General features: G+C 38.4%; 1 protein-coding gene across 4 annotated transcripts in view; it reads right to left on the bottom strand.

The window, feature by feature from the left end:
- Nucleotides 1-12,481, bottom strand: part of RBM27 (RNA binding motif protein 27) — a 72,256-nt gene extending 59,775 nt beyond the window's left edge. For 2 of the 4 annotated variants that reach the window (XM_027605719.2, XM_027605721.2), the window contains exons 1-2: nt 12,240-12,481; nt 173-291 (exon numbers count right to left, since the gene is read on the bottom strand). In XM_027605719.2, coding sequence (XP_027461520.1) covers nt 173-291; nt 12,240-12,298 — 178 coding nt within the window. In that variant the 5' untranslated portion in view covers nt 12,299-12,481. The remainder of the gene's footprint in view (nt 1-172; nt 292-12,239) is intronic. The other 2 variants (XM_027605720.2, XM_027605723.2) reach the window with 1 other exon arrangement.
- Between the last annotated feature and the right edge of the window lie 238 nt (nt 12,482-12,719).

Raw genomic sequence — 12,719 nt, 5'->3', positions numbered from 1 at the left:
GGGGAAAAAAAGTCTTCCCAAATACATGATAAATAATTAATAGGAATGGATATATTCAAATGTTAAAGGATGCTGACTGATTTCTTTCCTTCCAAACTTTTATTTCCAAGATTTTATACAGAGTTTTAAATTTAAAATCTTAACTATGTGGCTGAAGGCACATAATAATTACCTTTTTGTAAAAAGACGTCAAGTTGATCAGCACAAAAGGCTTTCAATTCTTTCTCAGGTTTGTCCTTCTTGACCAGTGCTACAACATAGTTGGCTAAGGCTGAAGGGTCAGCATCACATCTAGTTAGACAAAGAGAAAACAAAAATTTTCAAACTTTTTTTCAAATAGCAATGTCATTAATAAAGTCATCCCTATTTTAGAAAGATAAAGGTCTTTAAAATAAAGTGACTGCGAACAAAGGTGACTTGTATAACAGCATATACATAGTACAAGCAAGACTGTCCTTTTCTGCTTATTTTTATAAAATTATTTGTCTATGTCCCATGTTCTAATTATACCCAGGATTTTGGACCATATGTACATTTATTTGTTCTCTCAATGGTAACAGGGAAAGGGTGGCAATTGACCCCTGAGTTGCAGGGCTGTAGAAGCACCGTTGATATCCTCAGGAACTATCTGTTGTTCCATGTGACCAACGATGAAGAACCAGGGCAAGTGGGACACCTTTCCCCCATACCTTATAACCCCAGGCACCAGCATCTAAAAATAGCGATCAAGTTCACTGATAACCTTCTCAGTATCTTAAGGATCTCTTTAAAAAATAAGAACACAAGAAGGTTGACACCTTAAATATTACTAACAAACACTCTAGCAGTTATAAGCAGGAAAGAAAAAATCTGGCACCTACAAGAGAAAGAAGACAAGTGGCAGAAGGGCAGCAGGGACAACCTCTATCTACTTCTCTTTTCTTTCTAGTCAGTAGTAACCTGTCTTTTGGTGGTGGTGGTTGTTTTTTAAGATTTTATTTATTTATTTATTTATCTGAGAGTGAACAAGAGCGAAGAAGCACATGCAGGAGCAGCAGCAGAGGGAGAGATAGAAGCAGGCTCCTCGCTGAGCAGGGAGCCCAATGTGGGGCTCGATCCCAGGACTCCGGGATCATAGACTGAGCCAAAGGCAGACCACCCAAGCGCCCCAGTCACCTGTCTTTCGACATTCAAAATCAGCTATGCCAGGGCAGCACATGTCAACTCCTGACATGCAGCAATCTTCAGGCCCAATATTTTATCTACACTATAAGAAACAGAAAGCTTTTGTACACTAAATATACATACATATATATATGGGAAAAATATATTTTTTAAGTAAATAAAGCAAATTTTATAAAAAAAAATGAAGCATCAGCACCTTTACTTCCTTCTAGTCTATATTTTTAAAGTTTATAATTCAATAAAATATAATTTTTTTATTGCCAATATTGCTGTGGGAAAGGCTAATTCTTTGAACATCAATGCACATTTATGCACCAAATCCAAGGGAGCAAATTTCAATGACTGTCAATCTTACAAAACTCAGAGCTAATAGGGCGCCTGGGTGGCTCAGTCGTTAAGCGTCTGCCTTCAGCTCAGGTCATGATCCCAGGGTTCTGGGATCGAGTCCCGCACCGAGAAGTCCTGCTCAGCAGGAAGCCTGCTTCTCCCTCTCCCGCTCCCCCTGCTTGTGTTCCCTCTCTTGCTGTGTCTGTCAAATAAATAAACAAAACATTTAAAAACAAAACAAAACAAAACTCAAGAGCTAATAAAATAAGTTGTACTTAAGTTAGGGTCAAAGTGCACTAGGAAAGAGTGTAAGTCGGCAAGATGAGGAACTACATATTAATAAAAACATGCAATTCAAAAGAAAGCCAGGATTTTTCTTAGGTAAAAAAAATGTAAATTACATTTTCGAACAGATAACCTTGGTAAACCCAATTGCTAAATTTTAAAATGGATATACAGATCAATATAAGAAAAGCAATCTGACCAAAAAATGAGTAGAGGGCCTAAAAAACAAAACCTGTCAACTATACTTCAATTAAACAAAGAAAAAATTTAAAAAGAAGAAAAAAAGAAAAAATTGGCAGAGGACCTGAATAGATATTTTTGGCCAACAGGCATTTAAAAAGACGATTGACATCACTAGCCACCAGGAAAATGCAAATCAAAAACACAATGAGATATCACCTCATACCTGTCAAATGGCTATTCTCAAAAAGACAAGAGGGGCACCTGGTGGGCTCAGTGGGTACAGCATGTGACTCTTAATCTCGGGATTTTGAGTTCAAGCCCCATGTTGGGTGTAGAAATTACTTAAAAATAAAATCTCAAAAAAAAAAAAAGACAAGAAATAACAACTGTTGGGGAGGATGTAGGGAAAAGGGAACCCTCATGCACTGCTATGGAGAACAGTATAGAGGTTCTTCAAAAAATTAAAAAATAGAACTATCACATGATACAGTAATTCCACTTCTAGGTATTTACCTGAAGAAAATGAAAACACTAATTCAGAAAAACATATGCACCCTATGTTCATCATAGCATAATTTACAATAGCCAAGATATGGAAGCAACCAAAAAATCCACTGATAGATAAAGGAATTAAGAAGATAAAGACGACATGATATATATAATGTATTATTACTCAGCCATAAAAAAGAATGAAATCTTGCCATTTACAGCAGCATGGATGGACCTATAAGGTATATGCTAAGTGTGCTAAATCAGGGAAAGACAAATACCATATGATTTCACTTAAATGTAGAATCTAAAAAACAAAACAAAACAGAAATGCTCATAGATACAGAAAGCAAACTGATGGCTGCCAGAAGGAAAGGGAGTTGGGGGGGGATGGATGAAATACGTGAGGGGAATTAAGAGATACAATCTTCCAGTTATAAAATAGGCAAGACATGGGGATGTAATGTATAGCATAGGGAATACAGTCAATAATATTCTAATAACTTTGTATGGTGACAGATTGTAATTTGACTTATTGTGGTGACCACCATACAATGTATAAATCAAATCACTGTTGTATATGTGAAACTAACACTGTATGTCAACTACTCAATCTAAAAAATACTAATAATAAGTAATAAAATGAATATATATAGTAGGTTCAAAAATGTTACACAGGCCATGCCCACTTTGGCTAATCCATAAATCCCTTAAAACAGAAATGTGTACAGAGATTTAATCTCACTCCTGAAAACAGTAAGGTATTTAATCAGTATAGTTCTAATGGATGTAACATTCAAATGGAAGAGGGTAAAAAAAAAAATCTATCACATTTCTATCTTTATGTAGAAAAGTTCAGATCCTGGATAAGGAAGATATATATTTTTTTAATTTTATTTTTTTTAAAGATTTTATTTGAGAGAGAGAGAGAATGAGAGAGAGAGAGCACGAGAGGGAAGAGGGTCAGAGGGAGAAGCAGACCCCCCGCTGAGCAGGGAGCCCGATGCGGGACTCCATCCCGGGACTCCAGGATCATGACCTGAGCCGAAGGCAGTCGCTTAAGCAACTGAGCCACCCAGGCGCCCCAAGGAAGATATTTTAAACAGAGAAAGAAAAGGATTTTAAAAAAAAAAGAATGGCAGGGGTGCCTGGGTGGCTGAGTTGGTTAAGCATCTGCCTTTGGCTCAGGTCACATGATCCCCTGGTCCTGGGAATGGGCCCCTCATTGGGCTCCCTGCTCAGTGGGGAACCTGCTTCTTCCTCTCTTTGCCCTTTCCCCCACTGATGCTCACTCGCACTCTCTCTCTCATGCTCTAATAAATGAATAACATCTTTAAAAATAAAAATAAATAAGAATGGTAGAAAGAGGCAATCTCATTTTTTCTGCTGTTAGGAGAACCTTTAAGGAGTCTCATGACCCAATAGGTAGAAAGCTGGGTAATATGAGGTTTCTTGTGTGAAGGAAGCACAACATTCAGATTACTGGATAAATGAGGGGAGTTAAACAAACCCAGCTACCTTATACATGTACTTAGTGTTCAGACTCTGAAAAACAAATGCAGAGTAAGGTTGCTCCTGACGAAACATATTTTGATGTGATGTGTTAAGCCTCATGATGAATAGTTACAAGAAGGTAAAAGAGCAAAAAAAAAACTAGACACCAAGAAAAAAGAGTGGTCACAGATTTTAAAAAATTTGTGCAGTATGAGTGAACTGATTGTTAATAACTGATATTTAGAATTCTGTACCAAATACAAAAAGCATGTTTACAGCCAAAGGAATGGGACCATTTACATTTAAGCACACTATGAAGGAAACTGCCAGTCTGAAATAATAAGTCACACCAATTGAATGGTGAAACTTAAATACACTGGGGAGTTTTATGCTGTAATTTTCTATACCTTTATGATTGTTCTTATTTATTCTTTCATCACCCCCTACTATATAATCTTTAAAAACTGACAATTCTAATACTGCAATAGCTATGGCACCAATGCGAACAGTAGCCCAACCAAACTTCCAGAAGTGTGTCCCAAAAAACTGAGCGTGAGTAAGATCCTTGATAATTTACAAGACAAATACAGGACCACTTCTTACTTCTCTTACCCCAGAGTATTTAAAGTCTTTTAGCTATTTATTTGTGACCAAAGCTTATGGAAATTCATCTTACATAACTGTAGGAATAAGAGTATTTGGGAATGAAAAAGATTTTAAGATTTTGGATCCACGGCTACGGTAAATACACACATTTCTAGACAGAAAGGGGCTTCTATTATAACAAAAAGATTAGAAAACATAGTAATAGTCATCTAAAATTACTATTCTCATATAGTCTTTAAAAGGCCTTAACAGCACAATCAGTGAGTTATTATTCATTTTATAGATAACTAAATTTGTAAATATGTAAAGACAAATGAAGTGATCCACTCAAGATCAGGCAGAAAGCACACCTGTAGAATTAAAACTCAGCTACAATTCCACAGAGTAAAATCTATTTTATACCACATACACTTTCCTACTGTAAATCCACATGACAATGCATTCCATGGCTCAACCAGTAGTTACCTTCCAATGAAAAGAAAGAACAAACAAAAGAAATTTCCATAAGTTTAATGGAAATTAGAAATATGAGGACTCCTTAAAATTCACATCTTGCATAATAATGTCCTAAGAACATCTTTCAATTATCTATATTTTATTTAAAAAATAAAAATCAACTAGAATGAATTTTCATCAGGGGACGTTAATAGAAATATTGCCTTAAAAATGTCTTATCTGTAAAACCTCAAATTTGTCTTTTTCCTCCTTAATGAAATCTCCACTGCAGGTATATGACACATCTGCTATGCTGCTATATCAGCTTTACAGATTTCAGACATATACCCAATCCCAAGACCAAACAGTAAATAAAGGTCTTTCCTTACCTTAGGCCCCAAGCCAAGAAACACTACTTAAAAATTATCAAAGTCTACTTGTTTTAGAAAAAAACCAACACTACTTAAACCTTTTCCACTTTCAGAAAAATCTACATGTTCTTGAATATGGGCTCAATTTTAAGTTCTACCTTGGTGTAATGTGTTCCCTCTCTCACTGTGTCTCTCTCTGTCAAATAAATAAATAAAATCTTAAAAAAGATTTTACTTACTTGAGAGAAAGTGAGAGAGACAGCATGCGCCTGAGTGGGGGGAGGGGCAGAGGGAGAAGCAGACTCCCCGCTGAGCAAGGAGCCGGTAGGGCTCAATCCCAGGACCCTGGGGATCATGACCTGAGCAGAAGGCAGACACTTAACTGACTAGCCACCCAGGCACCCCTGAAAACAGCATTATTTTTAGCAGAAAAGAAAAAAAAGTCAACATAACCATTCTCATTGTTAAATGTTTATGAAATATTAGGCACCCAAAGTGATGGTTATAAAAACAATACATAAATATGAAAAATGTTTCTGATGTAAGGTCAAATGGAGAATTACAGATAAAAAATTTAAATCTGATTCTGATTATAGCTACATGGAAGTTCATATACACAAGAGAAACTAGAAATAAACAAACACAAGTAATTTTATTTTTTCTTTCTGCATTTTCTGTAATAGTACTTTTATTTTTACTTTATAAGACAAAAAGTAAATATAAAAACAAAAAGTCTGCCTCTGAGATCTGGGTTCAGATTATTCCTTTGATAAAACAATATTGGAAAAACAAGTAAAGGGAGGTGGGGGGTGCCCAGCTGGCTCAGTTGGTAGAGCAACTCTCGATCTCGGAGTTTTAAGTTGAAGCCCCACGTTGGGTGTTGGCATTACTTAAAACAAAATCTTAAAAAAAAAAAAAGAAATAAAAGAAAAATAAGTAATATTGGAGTTGACGTTTTCAAATTGTTAATGTGAATAACTACTAAGTTCTAAGAACCTGTTAACAGATATTAAAGAAAGAGAAATAATGGCACTTCTACTTTTCAAACAAAAGCTTTCATCTTCCCCTTAATTAGAGGCTTTCATGAACAGATGAAAATACTCCTAGATTTATTTGGAGTAAAAAACATATACACACATACATCTATCATATGCAAACACCATTTTGACACTTGGACTATGGCTCACAGAGCAGTAGTCACCACCTAAGTATAACCTAAAAATCAGACTAGTAAAAAAGAAAAATCTAGGGGTGCCTGGGTGGCTCAGTCGGTTAAGCGTCTGCCTTCAGCCCAAGTCCTGATGGGATCTAGCCTGCAGCGGGCCCCCTGCTCAGCAGGAAGCCTGCTTCTCCCACTGCCTGCCGCTCCCCCTGCTCCTGCTCTCTCTCTGTCAAATAAATAAAGTCTTAAAAAAAAACTTACGTTTCAAATTGTCAACCAACCTACATATACATATAAGGACACTGATTCATTTAAACGTTTACTGGCTGTTCACTAAATGCCAAGCATCTTGCTTGGTAATGGAATTACTCTGAGCAAAACAGACCTTGCCCTGCAGTCTAGTGGCCAAGGGATGAAAATGAAAACAAATAATTATAGTACAAAATAACAAATGGTTAAAAAAAATTTAACAACAAAGTAAGTAATAACCCCGTGAGAAGATCAGACAAAGCAGTGATAGGAAACATAGAGCTATAAAAGCAACTTCTGGCTTCTAGCCTATAGCAGTTGGGCCAGGAAGAATGAAGTCAGATGTATTTAGGAGGTAGACCCAAGGACATAAGAACAAATATGTCCTTAACTTAGTATACTAAAACTTGCCAAGAAGTCTTCTGGTCAAAATAAGTCCTTTCTGTGAAACAGTTAACAGTCTCCTTAAACAAGTCCCACAGCAGTTTAGAGGCATACTAAGTCTTTGAAGCCACTAACCACATTATCAGAACTTCTCAGTCTTAAGAACACACCTCCAAAATACTCATTTCACCTTTGTAGTTTATTTATCTGAGAGGTCAGGTCTCATAGCTGCTAGGTGACAACTTTTCCTCCCATTTGAGCAGCCCCAGACATTACTAATCAGAATTTAATGTGATAAGGATTGCAAAGCTATGGTAGCATGTAAACTCTAGAGTTCAACCTAAGTATAACCCCTCCACCACCAACTGAGTCAATAAAATGATCTCAGTCTGTGAAGCTTATTGCTGCCTTATCCATCATACTCAGAGATAAAAACATATTCAATCTCCTAGTGCACTTAAAAAGACTTTGATATGGACTGAATTCATAGAAGTGCACATAATGGCCATGGCTTTCCCTAGCAATTCCCAGTCCTACCTACAGGGCCAGCAGTGAGACTCTAGCTCTGGCATGCATTAGATTATTATTTTGTAAGTGACAGTAGAGCTTAACATTAGTAAGTAAAATTTTTTGCAAAAACAGTTTAATACATTTTCATATTTCAAAAACCATAAAATTTCATTTATATTTAATGATTCTAAGGTACACAGGCCCTTTTTATAGTCTGCACATTAATATTCATATCTGTGAGGTAGGTAGAAGGCTAATATGATTAACTGTTCAGAGAAAATTTAGAGAATTTCTCCGAAGTCACACAGCAAATCAGACATAGAGACAAAACTGGAAACTAAATGCCCGATTCACATAATGATGTTTTACTACAATAGACAGATGCAAGTGTCCAAAAAGTATTACAAACCCATCACTCTTTTTAAAACATATGCCAAGACAAATTTTTATAGTAAACCAAACGAGCAGCCTTGAATTATATATGTTTATATATATTTAATATATCTAGTATAAATAACTTAAAACATTTCCCATTAAAGAACGTTTTTGGGTAGAAATGCATGTTTGTTATTGAAAAGTGCTTGCCTGAACTTTTTCTAAACTTTTAATTTCTTCAGTGATAAATATATCCCCTAGATTTACTTAGACTTTACTCTTAAAGGGCTCACATACTGAAAAATGAGAAGTTATTTCTGATAGAAAGAAACCATGACATCTCCCAATTGCGCATAATCCCTACATAGTTTCTATGACTAAGATATCTAGGATATTTTGGAAGTGAAGGAAGATAAAGACCTCAAACAAGACTTGTGAGTTCAGTCTGTTCATGTAGCAGTAAGAAAAGAGATATAAACTTCTTGACTACGACAGTTTCTCTCCCTTAACTGCACTGCCAACAAAAATGGTACTAGGTTTTTCCCAACCAGTTAAAGGAGTCATTTCCTCCAGGAACCCTCCTTCTGTCTTTCCTCTAGTAAAAATGATAGGTCCCACATCTACAAAAGAAGTGGAATGGAAAGTAACAGATAAGCTCTACCAGCATATATTTCTAATTTGTCTACAGGGAGTAATTACATGTAAACTGGCTTGGTTCAGAAATAACCCCGCATGCCTTTGTTTCACCACTGACAAGATGCAACATGCTTAAAAATCTTTTATAAATTTAGTTAACTGTAAATTAAGCTAAATAAAACACGCATCAGTGGATCACACGCAGGGATAGGATGAATCCAACATATCCACTGCAACTCCATTATCTGAAAACCTAACAACTGCTCTGAAATGCTATGTTGTAACAACATGCCAATCTGCCATGAAAATTTTCTTCAATCTCGAATATGCAAAAAGTAAATTTACAAATACAATCCATTTTAGTATATCATCTATTACATTTTAGGGTATCTAAACAAACAAAAAATAATCTCCCATGACAACATACTAAGAATGAAAATATGTGGGCGCCTGGGTGGCTCAGTCAGTTAAACGTCTGCCTTCAGCTCGGGTCCTGATCCCAGGATCCTGGGATCGAGTCCCACACCGCTGAGCAGGGAGTCTGCTTCTCCCTCTGCCCCTCCTTCTACTCATTCTCTCAATCTTGCTCTCTCTCTCAAATAATAAATAAAATCTTAAAAAAAAAAAAGAATGAAAATATGTATGATATTGGCATTTGCTATTTTCCTTTTTTTTGCATTTGTTACTTCTTATTACCACTTCCATCCAAAACCATTAGTTATATGAGTTGAAAATTAGTACTTTTATTTTGTACTTCTAGGAAAGCCACCTATATTATTAAAGTTTAAAGTGATTTTTTTTGCTCTTTTTAACCCTAAAAAGGTAACGAATTTTTTTTTAAAGCATGATGTGTGCTTTCAGTTGAACATGTAACTCAAAACAAATGGGGAAACCAAATTCAATCACTTTAAAGATACTTTTTACCCATGAAAATTACAGAATATCTACAAACTTATCAGTATAAATAGCCAAAAAAAGCCAAGAGAAAACACTATTGGGAGGTTTAGTAAGTTCCTACCCAAACTAAATTTCCACATTAAGAAAAAAACCAGCGGTGCCTGGGTGGCTCAGCCGGTTAGCAGCTCCCTTCAGCTCAGGTCATGATCCCAGGGTCCAGGGACAGAGCCTGTAATCAGGCTCCCTGCTCAGCGGGGAGTCTCCTTCTCCCTCACCCTCTGTCCCTCACCTCACTAGTGCGCACGCTCTCTCTCAAATAAATAAAATCTTAAAAAAAAAAAGAAAAAAGAAAAGGGGCGCCTGGGTGGCTCAGTCATTAAGCGTCTGCCTCCCAGGGTCCTGGGATCAAGCCCTGCATGGGGCTCTCTGCTCAGTGGGAAGCCTGCTTCTCCTTCTCTCACTCCCCTTGCTTGTGTTCTCTCTCTCACTGTATCTCTCTGTCAAATAAATAAATAAAATCTTTAAGAAGCAAAGAAAAAAACAAAAACCACTACCCAGAATAAAACATTTTAGGGAGCTTACAAAAGAAGGGCAATTAACTATAAGGTTACAACTTGTCACCTTCTATCAAAGACACACATATTTAACTCTTTTAGAAGGATCTCTACCAATAAACAAACTCAGAGCCTGTATGCAAAATTGTTGCGCACACACACATAAGGGTTTATGTTAAATAACATGAAGGTAAAGAATTTTTAAACATTGACCTTTTTCTTTTTTTTAGCCTGTTCTATATACGATCATTTTCACTAAATCTATTTCTTTTATTTCCCACTTTTGTCACAATCCATCTCCATTGCTGTGTTCCAAAACTATACTGTAGAAAAAGTATGATGCACACTCAAGAGACCCATACTCTTCTACAAAACTTTCAAGTAGATCATCAATATAAAACGAAAAGTCCTAGTGTACCTTCATTCATACCTGTATTCTACTCACATACTCCTCATCCTCAGAATGTAAATAGCACTTCAGACATCAAAACTCCCCTAATGCTGTCTCCTTTAACCGGCCTACCTTCAAAAGGCTAACACATCGGACTACAGGTGACTCTCTTCCTAGGTGTTAACATCCAAGAAATCAAGTAGCAGAACAACAACAAAAAGACTTAGTTAACAAGATTTCTCAGGAGAACCAGGAAATAGATAATCGGGGAAGTACCTGTCTCCCAAGAGCCCCAACTTTACCATACCTCCATGCCTTCCAAACTATCCCTTATTTCCACCTCTGAAAAACTCAGTTTTTTTCACTAAAACGATCTAATCTAATGAAGCATAGCCTGCCCACCTCTTCCTCTTCTACCCCGTTTCCTTCAGTCAGTAAGTCCTCACCTCTAATAGAATAACTAAGCAGTAGAAATGAGGAGAGGGCAGGAAATGATCCCTTCCCTTCCCTTTCCATGCCTTCTTTCCCAGGAGAGTTAGATATCATCTCTCTCCCAATCCTGCCTTCACCATTCCCTCTCTTCCCTGTATGGGAGATCTCAGAAACTACATACCCCAGTATCCCAAATAAACACAAAACAATCCTACCCTCTTAAAATGGTTATAAAACAAGCAAACAAAGCTGGTACCTCTGCTATCCCTTTGAAGCATCCCAATATTTCTACAGCTAATACTACCGAAATATTTTTAAAAAACAAGCCCTTCTCATTCTTTTTTTAGCTCAACAAAAATCCTACACCTCAATATCCTCAGTTGCCCTCACAATCCTTCAACAATATTTACAAAACTCTTATTCTTTCTGCTACCCTTTTATTCTTTCAACAGCTATAACTAAAAATGCTTACATGCTTCAGTTATACAACCCTTTCAAATACCCTCCAATAATACTAAATACCAGGGTAGCCCTTTCAACCCTTAAAATTTTAAACCCCTATTTTTTCCAACCCTTAATGGTATTTAGAAGTTATTAGTCCTCCTAGCACTAACTCCTGGATAATATTTTAAAATCCCTTCATATCCTTATCATATTTAACAGCTTTCCAGTAATTCCCAAAAACACTTCAATGCCCACATATCCCTTTCAACTACCCCATGTTTCTCAAATCCTTCAAAATTCTTGAACCCTTAGAGCTCATCAATAATCGCTATAAAGCCCTCAATGTCCCAACTATTCTTTTCTGCCCTCACGTTTTTAAAAGGCCCTCGATACTCCGCTTCTGGATCTTTTAGTCCCGTACTAATATTGGTTAATAAAGCCCTCGACATCCTGCTACACCCTTCGAGATCCCAATATTCACATTTAAAAATCCCTCGATAGCCTTGCGATCTCTCGCAGTTCTCAAATACCAAAATTTTAAATTCCCTCACTATTCCTACTACCCCTTCCAGCACCCCAATATTTATATTTAAAAAGCCCTCGCTGTCCTTGCCGCCCCCCACCCCCCACTCCGGTCCCACAGCCACACCGCCTCTACGCCCCTGGCTCTCGCTCCCCCCCGCCACCGCCCCCCCCACAATGGTGATAGTACTACAGAGAAGACGGCGCCGGGACCTCCCGACCGCGGCCCCTCCGCTCCGCCCTCCCCCAGGCTGCCTCCCCTCCCCCCACGCCCCCGCGGGCCCCCAACGCCCACGTTCGCCGGCCCTGGCCCAGCCTGGCTCACTCACATCGGCTCTAGTAACTTGGCCAGCCAGGACTTGAGGGCATCCACATCCTCTATGAGCATGGTGCAGGGAAGGCGGGCTCGGCCGCCGCTCCTGTTCAGGCCTGCCGCGGATCTCCCCTCGCCGCCTCCTCACGACCTCTTCACAGCTCCCGGTGCCCCAGCCCACCGGGCATCTTAGGAGACTTCAACCTACTCCCCCGGCCGGGGCCTAACAGGAACTAACCCAAGAGCCCTCACTCAACCTAGCCCGACGGCTCAGGTGGGCGGGAGATAGCACCGAGTGGCGGGCGCAAGAACCAGTAGAAGTAAGAGGGCCGTGCGCGCAAAGCCAATGAAAAGGCTCGCTCGCCCCGCCGGCCGGCCGTACCCAGTTAAGGAGGAGGGATATAGCAAGGTAGGTGGAGAGCTTACGTGAACTCCTGGTGCAAGATGGTATCTTGGAGAAGGTGCTGTGCCTCTTAAAGGGGCCGCGGCTCCTTTT

The sequence above is a fragment of the Zalophus californianus genome, chromosome 5, assembly GCF_009762305.2.
Source record: "Zalophus californianus isolate mZalCal1 chromosome 5, mZalCal1.pri.v2, whole genome shotgun sequence".
Classification (NCBI taxonomy): Eukaryota; Metazoa; Chordata; class Mammalia; order Carnivora; family Otariidae; genus Zalophus; species Zalophus californianus.
This window is presented reverse-complemented; position numbering and strand designations above follow the sequence as displayed.